Genomic DNA, 14,476 nt, shown 5'->3' with positions numbered 1-14,476 from the left:
ATTCGTAGTCATCGGACATATCTGGAGTTATGAGCATATGACCACTACGGTAAATATTAAGGTGAGCTTATAAGCTAACTGGTTGAGACACGCAACTAAGCACGATGGTGTCGAAATTTAGTGGCAACACCTACTCCCGCATACTTCAGCATGCCTGACTCCTCGTGACCTCAAAAGAAACTCCTCAGGTTTGTGGTTATGCCACGAGCGTGGTCGTTAAGGCGCCACCGTTCTAGACGACAAGAAATTTACCAGACTGCATCTATAGTGTAATCACGAATTTTTCTCTTGCAGGTGGGAATGGGAGTTTGTGGTTGTTACGGGGCGTCTCCTTGCAACCCTCAGAAGTTGCTTAGTCTAAGATCTGAGTACACCGACCACAGTTGAGCGTCGATCAGTGTGGGTGTTCACAATACCGTAATCACCAAACTGTTGATGAGGTTTATTTGTTTTGTTTGTGAAATCGTAGACATTAACTACTGTAACGAGCCCTTTCCGCCGGGGCGGACCCGAACCCCGATGCAGTTCACTAAGGCGTTCCATGCGCAAGGTATACGCATAGAAACTCCCTCAAAACCCCTTCATTTAGATCACCGACGACTTTTCTTGCAACAGCTGTCTTTTGTGGCGATATAACCGAGGTCGATTTTGAATTTGCATCACCTTATCCTTTCGCATTGTCTTTCACACCTTTCAAAGTGACCCAGCCAACATCATCTTGTTCCGCTTTTCCCCAGCCTGGTCGATTTTGTTTTTCGAGCCTTGCGGAGACTTCCCTCACCACCCGGTGCCAAGTAGGTGAGGTGTTGAGCAATTCGCTTCTCCCTGCTGGTCACCGTCTCCCCCGTGTTCCCCGTGGCGGCATTCCCATGTTTGAGCTCACGTTTTTGGGTTGTCTGGGTGGACCCATGGAAGGGTCCACTTGCGCCTTGCTCGTAAAGCCTGCCACTAGCTCATACCTTACCCTCAAGCCCGGTGAACTCCTTTGTATCGATGGAGGACTGGGTCTTGCTCTGCTCACTGAAACCATCTATCATGAACAACGCACGTCTCAGCCGTACTCGAAAACCATCGAGTTACTCGCCTCACAAACAAATATTAAGTCTCCCCAGGACATTTGCGAGGCTGTTGTCACCACCCCTTTTGCCGAGATTCAGGGACTGCCGTTTTATGAAGCAAGAAAGATATTCAGCTGTTTGAGCAACTATCTTATCACACACCCTCACTTAGACCACATTGCTGGCTTGGTGGTGAATCTGCTGGGATTTGATGCTGAAAATCCAAAAAGTGTTTACGGGCTGGAAGTTTGTATGCTGGCATTATCAGCCCATATTTTCAACAATATTATATGGCCCGACTTGCCCCAACACAAGCTACTCCTGCTTAATTCTGTTAACTACGAACATCCTTTCAGTCCTCTGCATGGAGTTTATTCGGTCACCATGTTCGAGTTGAGTCACGGCGTCAACTATAAACTGCTGGCATTCCTTATCAATTACAAACCGGCGGATGCTAGAGATAACGCCAGTGCTGATCAAGAACACATGTTACTCGTATTCGGTGATTTCGAACTGGATAGGGTTTCTGGTGCTTCCACAAACATTCATGTTTGGCAACAAGTCGCTCCTCTTGTTGCTCGTGGTCAGCTTCGAGGTATAGTTGTTGAATGTTCTCATGGGGACAGTCTCAATGACAGTCTTCTCTTTGGCCACCTTAAACTGAGTGATCTTATTCATGAACTTGCGACATTTAAAGAGCTCATTGAAGCTGAGGGTGGCTCTATCAATGGTCTCCATGTTGTCGTTAATCATGTCAAAGACCTAGACAGCGATGTCCGCTTACAAATATTGAAAGAATTGCGTGATGGTGCAAGTCTACATCAATTAGATATCAAGATCCTGCTTCCTTTGAGTGGAGTATCGCTTGTAATATAATGTTAGTCATTCTGGTAATGGCTTTTAATAAACGATGATTCAAGTAGTAAGGTGATTGATTCAAGTTAAGTTTGTTACTGCATTTTGGATGTGTATCACTTGCAACGTGAGGCATCTAATTCTTCATTTTGATTTACGGAGATCCAAGTTTCATGTGAGATAATGCTCTCGGGTGGAGCTGACATCAATTTGGATCACAAAATCCGAATTCTCGCATGTAGCACTGTACCTTGCAAAAGTTATTTCCGTAGCTTGTCTCAGGAAATGTTATTCTCTAATCTACCTAATGTTCTTTTCTTATCTAGCCGATCAAGTAGAAAAACTATCGAAGAAAAGAGAATAACGTGCCTGTGAGGAATCCTCTCTGAAGTAGTTTTATTTCTACAACTTCACTATTCTCATTGTGTCTCTTCATTTATCGTCACCATCTATATCACCTAGTTAATATGGTAGTTTTCCAGTTGCACGTGAACATGCAAATCAAACGGCAACAGCTCTTCATCTTCGTTGTTGGTGACCACATCAACTACTGACAACTTGCCAAGCGACTGATCCAGTTCAACGGCCGCAGTATTATTCACAGCCAAGTCTACCAGCATCGGGAACACCTGGTCCTCATCGCTCACATTACTGAGACTGAATTCAAACAGACCAGACAAATGATCAACGTCAATTGTGGGCAAGGTAAACTTGACCCCTTCAGTCGAGACCTCATAAGATACTCTGGAGTCTTCTGATTCGAGGTTAACATCGCCAGCCACAGGTACTTGAATAGCGGCGTCCAAGGACAGTGATTGCAACAAACTTTCCGCAAATTGTGAAGGTACCTCATATTCCAAGGTAATATGAGCGATATTGTCATCGACGCTCACCCATGCGGTAACCAATAAAGGTACAAGATCAGACAGGTCGTCCTTACCAACAACTCTCCATCTCAAAACACCGATCGAACGGTCATTTGAGGGAAATTCCTTGGAAGAGATGACTTGTTCCTTTGCAAACAACTGCTTGTTGACATTGGGGTGGGTTTTGTATTGAACTTTAGGGTCAGTCTTCAACAAGATCTTAGCATGTGAGTACTCCGGATTGTTGATGCGCAACTGTAAGTCACCCTTGATTTCGACCTGGTCGACCAGACCTTCTCTGCTCAACTGAGCGGAAATTTTTTCGTTGATGGTGAGCAAAATGCCCTCGTTGGCGATCTTGGGAGTCAGCGGGGTCACTGGCAGAGAAGGAGCAGCTTGCTGGTGTCTGGGTACTGGCTGGGACGCCAGCAACAAAGGTTGTGCATCAGGAGCAGCAGGGGCCAGCAGAGCCAAAGAGCGACCATTTTTCTTGCCCAATTGCAACCCACCCTTGGAAGGTCCGCGAGCGATTTTAGAACCAAATTTAGAAGTTGTGGGCTGTTCCAGAGTCATGGGCTCGACAATGGGAGCAGATTGGTAAGTGGGTGCGGGACTAGAGTATCCGCCATAGGCGCCCAGAATGCCAGCCATTTGCAGTTCAGTAGATCGCTTAGCCAATTCACGACGTTGGATTTCTTTAGCCTTGCGTTTACGTTCTTCGGCGGCTTCCAACTCTTTGTTACGCTCGATGATCTCCTGGATCTTTTCTTCATGGGAGTCCATTTCGAGGAACTGTTGCACTTGGCTGAGCGTCAAGTTTTCCTTAAAGCCCAAATTGACAATTTCATCGAAAGCGGAGATTAACTCGAAGGCATTGTCGAACACCTCACGATCGTCCACTTGACGCAACATCGTCAGCACCGTCAGCACGAACAAGTGGAGAGTGTCAATGTCGGCAAGGATATTGGAGTTCTTCGACGTAATCAACACCACATATAACTCCTCGATGGGTTGGTAAACGTAGCGCACCTCGTCATCTTCAACAGTGGTGTGTTGAGACAGCGCATCCAGGATGAGGGCAGGGAAGTTGGCCAACAATGATGTGATACGGTCCTGAGACACATCACGAAACTGCCGGGACAACAACGGTTTGCCGCCTCGGGTGCAAATGCTCGCAGCTAACACGGCCATGGTGGTTGTGGATACGTGTGCGACTGCGAGAAGATCGAGTGGAAAATCATTCTACCAACAGCCTTCAATAACTATGATAATCTCTCTGCGAGAGATTTGCTTAGAGACGCTATGGAGGTGACAAATGTGACGTGTTAATATATTCGAGACAATTTGAGACGACTCGTGGTGACAATCTGTTAGTTTTTTACAATGTTGTCGACTCTTGATTCGACAACTGAACGCGCGTTAATTAAGTTCTTGACGTGGAGGTTATCCACTCATCGACGTACGCGTCAAATTGCCTACACGAAGAATAGTTTTGATATAGATGGGAATTAACTGACCATATGACTACTTTGACTTATCTATGAAATTTCTTTTATTCCGAAATCAACGACTTTTGATTTCAATATATGTCGTGTCACTATTTACAAGATTATCGATATGCAAAGACCAACTCATCCTCGATTGGGTCAATAACGGAGATCGTTAATTGACCTTTATCCGTCAACACGTCCCCAACTTGCAACCGGTGGAGCCTGTCGCGATGAGCATCAGTAATTTCAAGGCGAGCACTGAGCAGGTTGAAACCAAGCACCTCAACTTGTATTGCGTTAGACAACTTGGGATTTGATTTGATGACCAATTGCCACACAATGGCCTTTCGGTCTGGTATCTTTCCTGTTTGTTTGAGTTTCAAATACTCCTTGATGAACCAACCTTGCCAGAACGTGTCACTTTGGCGTTGAGCTTGTTTGCTGAGAATTTCTCTCTGCAGCAAATGCTGGGCGGTAGCCGCAAGACGATCACCTTCATTCTTTAACCCCAACATGTGGCTTTGAAATTGCCATTGGTTGATCATATCGACATACCGCCGTAAAGGCGAAGTAATGGTAGCATAGCTTTTCAATCCGAGTGATTGGTGGGGTTTAGGTTTGGCCAGGTATCGCAGCCCAGTTAAAATTCTCAGAAGTTGAAGTCTTTCTGCTAATGTGAACGGCTCTTCGGAATTGTACTTATCCAAAAGCATTTGATCGAGCTCGGCCCGCACTTCCGGAGACAAGTTCATTTGTTGGGTTCGGTAAACAAGATTCACCCCACTGCCTTGAGCTGAAACTGATGCCAAATGGTTGGCAAATACCATGCACTGAGATACGAGAGTTTGTGAGGAACTCTTCGCATCGGTATCTTTAGGAATTGGCACCAGGATGAGTTGGTTCAGGTCCAGGTGATATAACTGATAATGATCATTTGTTGTCTCGAACCAGCTTGAAGAACCCAAAGACACGTTCTCAACATGAATTCGACCATTATTCAGCGATCCGAAATTTATTCCTTGACCTAACACCACGTTGATGTGGCTAAGTATTTCAGCAATGCCATGAAGTTTGTAAAGTGGGAGGTAATGGGGGTCGAGTTTGGTATCGAGAACTTCATTCACGCGATCATAAGTGTAGCCTTGAGGGAAGTTGCTTGCGGTGTAAGCGCCAACTGATCCCAGTTTCGCAATTTGCGTGTACACCTGCTCAAGAAGCTCACGGTCAGGAAGGTATTGAGGATTGCGCCTCTTATTCTCCAAATAATCATCCACAAGTTTGCGGTCGATTTCCCACTCTATGGCGAATGTTCTTGCCAGACCGTCCCCTAGCCCTGCAATTTTAGATATTTTCGATGGAAGCATCATCAGCGGGCCTTCAGGCAAATATGTGGTGGTACCTTTATCGAGAGCAATTTTGCTGAGAACGCTGTCGGGTTTGATATATGATGTCGGGTTTGCAATGTGTACCGACACCCGATATGAATCTGCTGTCGTCGAGAGTGCAATCCCATCGTCGATTTCATGAGCATCAAAACTGTCAATGCAAAACACTGGTTCGTCGAATGGCTTGCGAATTTGGGCTAAAGGATCTTTCAGATAAAAATCAGGGGTGTCAATATTTGCGTCAATCGTTTTGTAATAATCGGCATTAAACCCACTCAAAATGGTTGCATCGTGTCCCGGAAGCGCTAAATGGCGGTTCCAAACCATCGGGTTGACCAATGAAGATTCACCTATAGTCATCAACAATTCATAGGCACGCGTTTTTGAATATTCATATGAGTTTCTAACGTCGGTTTCGTCAAACGTGCCAATATTTATCGTTCGTAAAATTGACACAAGCAGAGTTTCGAGTACAGGGTCCTCGAAACTTGCGCCCAGAATGTAATCCTTGAACAATTCAATAATTTCAAAATAGTAAGGAGGGCAAGGGGCCTTTTTGCCATTCATAATTGATTGGCAGTATTGGGCAAACTCTTGAGGGCCCTTGTTCTTCAAATAGTTCACCACTTCATCGGTTGAGGCAACTTCTTGGATAGGAAGCACCAGCACCGAGCTAGGACAGAATTTACCCAGCGAATGCACCGACCACAAACGTGGTTGATTTTTTAAAGCCATGATCATGGCAAGGTATTCGGCAGCAGAACATTCCTTCAGCAACTGCTTCGGATTGATCAATGCTCCCAAGGCATTCGGGTTACGAAGTTGAGCACGTTGCAGAATTAACTTTTGCGCCTTCAGATGATCAAGATGCGATGATATGTACAACAACTCCCAAATCAGTACCGATCTCGGGGTATTAAGCACCTGACCGTAATTGTCAAACTGAAGCATCCGATGAACCACTTCCAACTTAGCCATCATTTCAGTGATAAGGATTGTGGTATCAAGAGCCAACAGGGTGAGCGGTACAGAGTAAGCATTTCGAGCAGCTATGGGCACCGTAAACGTGTTGACATCGGTATTGGTAAGTAATTGGGATGCTGCTTGTGCAACTACAAAATCAGTCAGATCAAACAGCCCAATCTCCAGCTTATGGTTCTGTGGAAGTTGAGATCGAAGCTCAACAGGAAGCAGCTGTCGCAGTTTGGAGAAGTTGTCATCGGCAATCCCCACCGGGGCGATATCCATCAGCTTCTGCTCCAATTGCACCAACAGACCAAGAAATTCTTGAAGTTGTGGCTCGTGAATAACACCTGGACATCGAATTTTCACATGACCGCCGAATCTAATCTCCCCCTTTTTATCAACAAATATATAGGTGCTTGAATCGAGTGATTTTGGCGTAGCAACCACCAAAAATAAATTTGACAGATCCTCTGATAGGGTAACCACGTCACCAACTGCCAACGGCTGGTCAAGTTTATCCGGGGTAACTTTGGCAAGATCAAAAGCTTCCCCGATGGCATCTTCTCGAGTCTTCACAACTTCTTTTCCCCCTTGAGATTGCACCCAACGTTCCAGAGGTTGCAGCTGTCGAATCTTAATTCTTTCTTGAGCCAGAGAGTAAATCTCATCCCATAAACGATGATTTGGTTTTGAAAGATCGAACTTGATGTTGCTGGGGTCGTAAAATCCGAGATTTGATTTGCCCTTCATGGTGGCGAGAACCTGCTTCACCCTCTCCATACTGCCCTCATCGGACAGCTTAATCGGAGGTATATGAACACGGTGTGCATTCTCCTTAAGGGATCGTGGAATCAAGGACTCCACAAGCGTTGACTCCCTTCGTAAATGGAGTTTTAGCATAGACGTCTGTAGTTGGGGTTGTCTGTAACCTGCGATGGGCGCGGGGCTCATGACTGCCCTTTATCAAACCACGCATACACCATGATCAAACCTAAATATCACCACTATATTACGTTGGTTATGATTATACATTAACTATTATCCGACTTATGCAATCACATCTTGATAACTTTAGACGTACCTTCTTGGAATCTAGCCCGAAACACAGTATTGGCGTTATTAAACATGCCCTCTTTCAATGATACAACAATAAACTGGGCTGTCCGAAACCGATTTTTGATCAACATACCGATCAGTTGAGTATGTGATAAGTCGAGAGCAGCATCGACCTCGTCCAAAATGTACATAGGCGCGGGCTTGAATTGTAACAACGCCATAATCAATGAAAGAGCAATAAGTGAACGCTGGCCACCAGAAAGCTCCACCAAAGAATCCTTCCATTTGTCGCCAAGCCGAACTTTAACTTCGAGACCCTTCGTAACGTCCATCATGTCAACTGGAACCAATTTCGCGAATGCGCCAGGCAATACTTCACTAAAAATCTCGCCAAAGTCTGTACTGACCTTTTGATAGGTTTGATTCAATGTGTCACGCTTAAACCCGTTAAGCTTCTCCACAGTTTTGATAATCTTTGCTTTGTCTTTAGTGATTGTTTTCACCATTTGCTTCAAGCTCTGCTCCTTCTTCTCCACGTTTTCAATCATAGACATAATATTGGGATTGACCTTGCGTCGCATGGATTCAAATCTCTCCTCAAGAACTTTTAGCAGCTCACGCAGTTCAGCGAGGTCGACATTAGGATTTTGCGCCAAGACCGCTTCAACTGCTCCTTCTTCGTTAATCCACATGTGCTGGTTTATTATCTCCTCCAACCGAACTTGCGAGGTCTTCGCTCTTGCCTCAATCTTCTCCAATTCGTGCCCAAGTTGTTGACTTTGAAGAAGCGCTTCAGAGTGTTGAGCTTGCTTGTCCTTAAGAACCCGTTGGAGCTCATTGATCTCTTCATCAAGACCTAAAAGAACTGCCTTCTCTTCTTCGAGTTGTTGGCGGACTCTGGAGAGGGCTGCTTCAGCATCGGTAACTTCCTGAGCGATGGTGACTTGTTTAGCCTCAAGCTCGGCAATAGTTGCATTACATTGCTCGATTTGGTTCACCAAATTTGCTACCTCGTTACCGCGTTGTTCGCGATCAACTTGCATCAGTTGAAATTCATCCAGGATTTCATCCAATTGAGATTGCTTATTTTGAAGTTCGGTGGCCAACTCTGTAAGCTCTCTCTGCAATTGCTTGATCTTTGAGCCTTTATCGGAATCGAATTCTTGCATATCACGTTCAATTTCCTCAATATTGGCTTCCAGTTTCGTAATTGCAATTGTACGTTCCCCAATCTCGCGCTCAAGCTCGGATATCTGATTTTGGTGTTGCTCCTGTTGTGACAAAAGATGCAGTGAAGAGTGAGTTGCTTGTTTCTTTTGTAAAAGCTCAAGCTCGTACCTTTTTGTTTTAATTTCATTCGCGAGACCTTTTGTCGATGCCATCTTTTGCTCCATTAAACCCAACTCACTCTCTAGCTTCCGACTTTGAAGTTGAAACTCTCTGTGCTCGCGAGCAACTAGATTGTATCGTTGAAGCTTAATTAATATCAGGGAGTTTGTACGACGTGACCCACCAGAAAGATTACCCTCAGGATCATATACATCGCCCTCCAACGTGATTGAACGTGCACGAATTTTAGGATCAAAGGTGATAGCCTTAGCGGTGGCAGGATCTGCACAAATAAAGGTAGTGCCAAAAACATACTCCATAGCTTTCCGATACTCTCCCTTATATTGAATCAAGTTGAGTGCCAATTCGACTTTACCAGGAGCTTTTGCTTTGGCATACTCAACAACGCTCGAATCAATTGTTCGAGAAATAATCTTGTCCAAGGGTAACATGGTGACACGGCGTCGAAGTCCACCACGATTTAACAAGTCGCTCGCCACATTGGCTGTATCAACAACCACATTGTAGAGTCGTGCACCAGCACAAACTTGTAAAGCAAGAGCTTTATCAAACTGATTTTCTGGGAGATCAAATAGCTGTGCGACAATTCCTCGAACTTGATGGTCGTTGAAATTTGCGTGTGGGCGATTGTACTGAAAATCGATGTTGCCAACGTCAGGACGCATTTGATTCATTTGCGATTCCAAACGATTTTGCTGTAGTGTTAACTCGTGATGGTTTTGCTTTAGTGAAACAAACCTTTCAGGATCAAACCCAAGCTTTTGTTGAAGCTGACTTTCGAGGTTATTGATGACGCTTTCGTACTGAGATTGTTGCGCAACTAATGCCGCGTGTTCAGCTCGGGCTTGTTCGATCTGAGCCAGGTTTTGAGTCATTTGTCGCTTCAAAGATTCAATTTTGACAGTCAGCTGCTTGATAAAAATTTGGTCACGATTCAATTGATCCTTTGCGTCCGCTAACTGCCGCTCATACCCACCTTGGACCTGCCCCAGGGCCGAAACCCCTGTCAGTAAAGTCAGAACTAAGTCTTCCTTACGAGCATACGCCAGCTTTAGCTCTGTGACTGTGGCGGTTGCTTCAGCATACGTTTTCTCGAGTTCAGTGTATCTTGCCAGCGTAATGTCTGATCCCAGCTCAGCGTTGTTGACTTGCTCACGAAGGCGATCACGAGTTATCATTTCCTCTCGTAACAGATCCGCTGCCAAATCTCTGGCGGTAGTTTGACGGGTGACAATATTATTGAGCTCAGTTTCACACTCTTCCAAGTGAGCAATCTTGCCGTCAGTGTCGGCTTCGGACTTCCGTGATTCGCGGGCTGCTTCAAGGTCATTAGAAAGGCTTGTTATTTCATCACCAACGCGCACATTAATCTCCTCTAAAGCGACAATCTTGGATTCAAGCTCAGCTTTAGCCAGAGACACATCAACATAATCACTACGCAAATGTTCGTAGTCATAAGCAACCACAATTCGACTCAATCTCTCCAAATCGATTTGAGTCTGTTGATACTCCATGTAGAGTCTTTTGTCACCCTTCAACTTTTCAAGCTTAGGCTCAATCTCCTCAGCCAACAACAGTTGAATCTCAGCTATCTTCCCCTCCTTCCTCTCTAAAGTTTTCTGGGCCTTATCCTTCCGGTCTTCGAACGTACGAGTCCCTGCTGCTTCTTCAACAAGCAGAAGGATCTCTTTCGGTTTCAGATTGAGCACTTTCGTGATCTTTCCTTGCATGATCAAAAAGTTTGGATTATTGATGTTGAGCTGAATCAGCTGGAATAAGCTTAGAACAGTTTGTTGCAACGCTTTGTGCCCATTGATCATATACTTCGACTGGCCACCAAGGAGGATCTGACGCGTTACCGAGATTGTGTTGTACTGTTCAAAGCCAATTGGCAGTTTTTGCTTATCCTCATTGTTGAACACGATGGTGACCGATGCTTTTGTCACCCCAGCCTGTCCCCGCTTATAAATCAAGTCCTGAAGATTCAGCGCCCGCACTGTTGTCATCAGCAGGATCCCAAGGACGAAGCATATAGCGTCTAAGATGTTCAGCTTCCCCAGACCATTGAGACCTGTGATGGCATTAAACTGAGCATCCCACCCTGAGATAACTGTACGGGTGGCGTACAGTTTAAACCCATCGATGATGAGTTCCTCAACACGCATTCGCGCTGTTTGTTGAGATGATGGTGGTGGAAGAAATTGAGAGTGGTGGCGAAAATTTGATCAAGATCAAATCACTAAATTCAGTCTAGTAGAGTGAATTTTGTGATTTCAAACTTAACAATAATAATACGCTGGTAGTGATTGTACGAATCTCCTCAACCCTAATTATTTCTTGTTGCCGATAATAAACACGGTGATGTTATTTTGGCAGAAGGCTAATTATAGAACCACGCTCCACGGTGAGAGCGTTTCGTTAAGCGTGTCAGATTGCTGTCAGTTGCGCGATGCCGCTCGTGTTTATTTTGATGGTCGCGTCTCTCGTGTTTGGTTCTCGATGGGCGACGCGTTCTTAAAATTTGAGAGGCGGCCCTGTCAAAGCCAAATGATAACAAGAAGAATCGAACACAGGGGGTACCAAGGTGCCATTTGAAAAATAAAGAATGGAAGATGGGCGTTGCAAATAGAGTGTTGATTTACAATGATGTTCATCGGGGACTCTTTTTGAGTCTCGTTAGATTGACTTGGATACCGATGTTAGGAAAAGACTGAAAAAATTACAAAATTTGTAATGAAGTAAATACACAGAGGTAAGCACGATTCGCATACATCTTTAATCAGAAGATTTAATTATTGTTAAAACTCTACAATATTGAAATTCACATTCTGCCCATGTTATCTCCTACAAAATCTAATGCAACTTGTAGTATCTGGTTGGATGGAGAGAGGCCCCAGTTCACGATGCAATGTCAGTTCGTGTAATGATTGTCGACGCGTCAATTTTCACAAGGCAGGACTGCGACTGCTACCTGTAATTGCGGGTAGCGCATTTCCTACTAAGGTTAGAGCTGGCGACTACAACCGTAAAGGTTTCAAAGCAAGAACGTTTTGGGGACTTGTTTCTCAACGTTTCAATGGGGTATGAACCTAATTCACCACCTTAAAACAAAAGTTGCTAACGAAAACAATGAAACGCGTAGATTGGTCACGGATCTACTTGTTACTGCTAACTGTATGTTCCCCTCGGGTTTCCCCTCTCGTTTGGGCGCGGTGCTCCCTTCAACCAATTGGATGCATGCGCCGTAAGTGTTGCCGTGCCACCGTGATAGTTGCGCGTTAAACAAATTGACGCGTAACAATATAGATTCAATGGCGCCATCAAGCATAATGAAAGTGTCGCGTTGCGGACACCTTCTCGCTCATCCGATGCACACGTAAATGAATCTATAATGATACCACCAGTCTCAATTGTGCGAGACACTGTCTCATTACGTCGTGAGTCGTACATCAATAACCACGGGGCATGAACAATGTCTATTATCCGTATATTTTTAACTTTTCGACTCGATTTATCACGCGCGCCCACTTACGGCGTGGGTGGTGCAGAAGACGCTAACATTAACACACCCCTTGAATGACATGAAAAAGGATGTGGGGTCAAATCCAGCAAAAGGATTTCGGCAATACAGGAACCAGCAATCAGACTGCTTCCTCACCTTCATACAGGGTCGTAGAACTGCGGTTTTCATTGCCCGGCTGGAGATGCATCATCGATTAGGTTTATTCGTACAGTTACACGACCACCAGCATGGAGAATGTGACACGGGGTGGTAGCCTGACTCGAGCGGTACCTGATGTGCCATCCACGGAATAAGCCGCTAGATCATTTTTCCACAAACCGGAAGCGGGGCTAACTAAACGATTCTACTGCCATGTATGAAGGCAACTTCGAACGCCAATGTACTAAAATTAATTTTCTAGGGATAGCAGCTATGCATGAGACTCACGAATATGATGGTCGAAAACGGCCATATCAAACTTTATTTCCTCGTAGCCGTGAGATTCCCTTATCAGTTTTATTTATGACAGAGGGCGTTATCTAGATCTTCGCTAAATGAGATCACTGATAACAGCTACGATGGCAGCGGTGTTTGTATTAGCACCCATGGGATACTAGCGCGCCATCGTCGCGGTTGGTTTAAGCGGTTGTTTACTCTTCGCTGTGTCCATGCGTGTTTTCCCACTAGTTAGGCAAACGAGTTACTTCGTGAAAACGTGCAGAAATATGCGTCAGCGCGACAAGCCGCGATATTCAGGGAAATCAGACAATTCCAAAGGCCTGATGGCGATAAGTATTGGATTTAACTATCAATTGCTAATACCATCAATATACCAGCCTTTTTCTTTGATTCTACGTTGGCAGTGAGGCATTGAGTAGTTCAACAAGCGGCCATATTTTACCGAACAGTCTCTGCCGGACTGCAGTGTACACAAAACAAACGCGAAAAGTCGGAGAAAATACCCGCAGTAGCGCATTTACTCCAAATTGATGGTGGAGAATTTTAATATAAATATGGCCTCAGGCCCTACGTTTAATTCTTCAAGCTATCCAACTTCATACTTTCGTTAACAATGTTCAAGACTTTCACTCTTTCCGCCTTCGTTGCCATTGCCTCCGCCGCTGCTATCTCGGCTGCCCCTGAAGCCAACTCGACCGTTATTGTCGAGAACGTCATCACCACCACCGCCACCATCACCTCGTGCGAAGACCAAAAGTGTGTCACCTCGGAAGTTCCCCAAACTCTTACCGAAACCAAGACTCACCACGTCACTCAATGGATCGAACACTGCGAAGACAACGCTTGCACCAAGGTCCCCGCCACCCACTCGACCGTCACCAAGACCATCGAAGGTGTCGAAACCGTGTACACTACTGAGTGCCCCTTGACCACTCAAGCTCCTCAGGTTCCCGTTGAAACCGTCACCAAGTCGGAAGGTCCCGTTACCGTGACTGTTACCTGCACCGACTACCAGTGCCTCGAGGAAAAGCCCAAGCCCACTGAAGCCCCCGAAAACTGCGTCGTTGTATACGTCTGCAACGGCGAAAAGTGCGTGAAGCCTCTCCCCACCTCGGAAGCCCAAGTTGAACAACCCACCACTGAAGCTCAAGTTGAACAACCCACCACTGAAGCTCAAGTTGAACAACCCACCACCACCACCATCGTTACCTGCCCCCCTGAAGGTTGCAACAACGAAGGTAAGACCTCGACCGCCGAAATTCCTCAATACACCACCGTGACCCAATGCCCCGCTGGTGGTTGCAACGGCACCGTCACTCCCTCGAACCCCCCTGCCAATGTTGACCAATGGGAAGGCTCTGCTTCGTCGATGAAGATCGGTTTCGCCGTCGTCGCCGTCGCCGCCGCTGCTTTGTTGTAAGCGGAAGAGAAAGTTTACCCATCTCTATTATACCCCATCTCTCAATATCTTCCTCTCACCTTCTACTTC

The 14,476-nt window shown here is 45.5% G+C and overlaps 5 protein-coding genes across 5 annotated transcripts; 2 read left to right on the top strand and 3 right to left on the bottom strand. All coding sequences in view use genetic code 12, as the record gives it.

Annotated features, from left to right (window-relative positions):
• Nucleotides 1-869: 869 nt before the first annotated feature.
• PDE1 (3',5'-cyclic-nucleotide phosphodiesterase PDE1) lies at nt 870-1,934 on the top strand (the record flags this gene model as incomplete). Its single annotated transcript, XM_034156263.1, has 1 exon — nt 870-1,934. The coding sequence occupies one exon, from the start codon at nt 870-872 to the stop codon at nt 1,932-1,934; it is 1,065 nt and encodes a 354-aa protein (XP_034011748.1).
• Nucleotides 1,935-2,371: 437 nt separating this feature from the next.
• RET2 (coatomer subunit delta) lies at nt 2,372-3,970 on the bottom strand (the record flags this gene model as incomplete). Its single annotated transcript, XM_034156262.1, has 1 exon — nt 2,372-3,970. One exon carries the CDS (start codon nt 3,968-3,970, stop codon nt 2,372-2,374), a length of 1,599 nt encoding a protein of 532 aa, XP_034011747.1.
• A 418-nt stretch (nt 3,971-4,388) lies between these two features.
• Nucleotides 4,389-7,571, bottom strand: MSU1 (Msu1p; the record flags this gene model as incomplete). Its single annotated transcript, XM_034156261.1, has 1 exon — nt 4,389-7,571. The coding sequence occupies one exon, from the start codon at nt 7,569-7,571 to the stop codon at nt 4,389-4,391; it is 3,183 nt and encodes a 1,060-aa protein (XP_034011746.1).
• Nucleotides 7,572-7,675: 104 nt separating this feature from the next.
• Nucleotides 7,676-11,191, bottom strand: SMC2 (condensin subunit; the record flags this gene model as incomplete). Its single annotated transcript, XM_034156260.1, has 1 exon — nt 7,676-11,191. The coding sequence occupies one exon, from the start codon at nt 11,189-11,191 to the stop codon at nt 7,676-7,678; it is 3,516 nt and encodes a 1,171-aa protein (XP_034011745.1).
• Nucleotides 11,192-13,600: 2,409 nt separating this feature from the next.
• DIURU_003491 (uncharacterized protein) lies at nt 13,601-14,407 on the top strand (the record flags this gene model as incomplete). Its single annotated transcript, XM_034156259.1, has 1 exon — nt 13,601-14,407. The coding sequence occupies one exon, from the start codon at nt 13,601-13,603 to the stop codon at nt 14,405-14,407; it is 807 nt and encodes a 268-aa protein (XP_034011744.1).
• Between the last annotated feature and the right edge of the window lie 69 nt (nt 14,408-14,476).

The sequence above is a fragment of the Diutina rugosa genome, assembly GCF_008704595.1.
Source record: "Diutina rugosa strain CBS 613 chromosome Unknown scaffold1_size794362, whole genome shotgun sequence".
NCBI lineage: Eukaryota > Fungi > Ascomycota > Pichiomycetes > Serinales > Debaryomycetaceae > Diutina > Diutina rugosa.
This window is presented reverse-complemented; position numbering and strand designations above follow the sequence as displayed.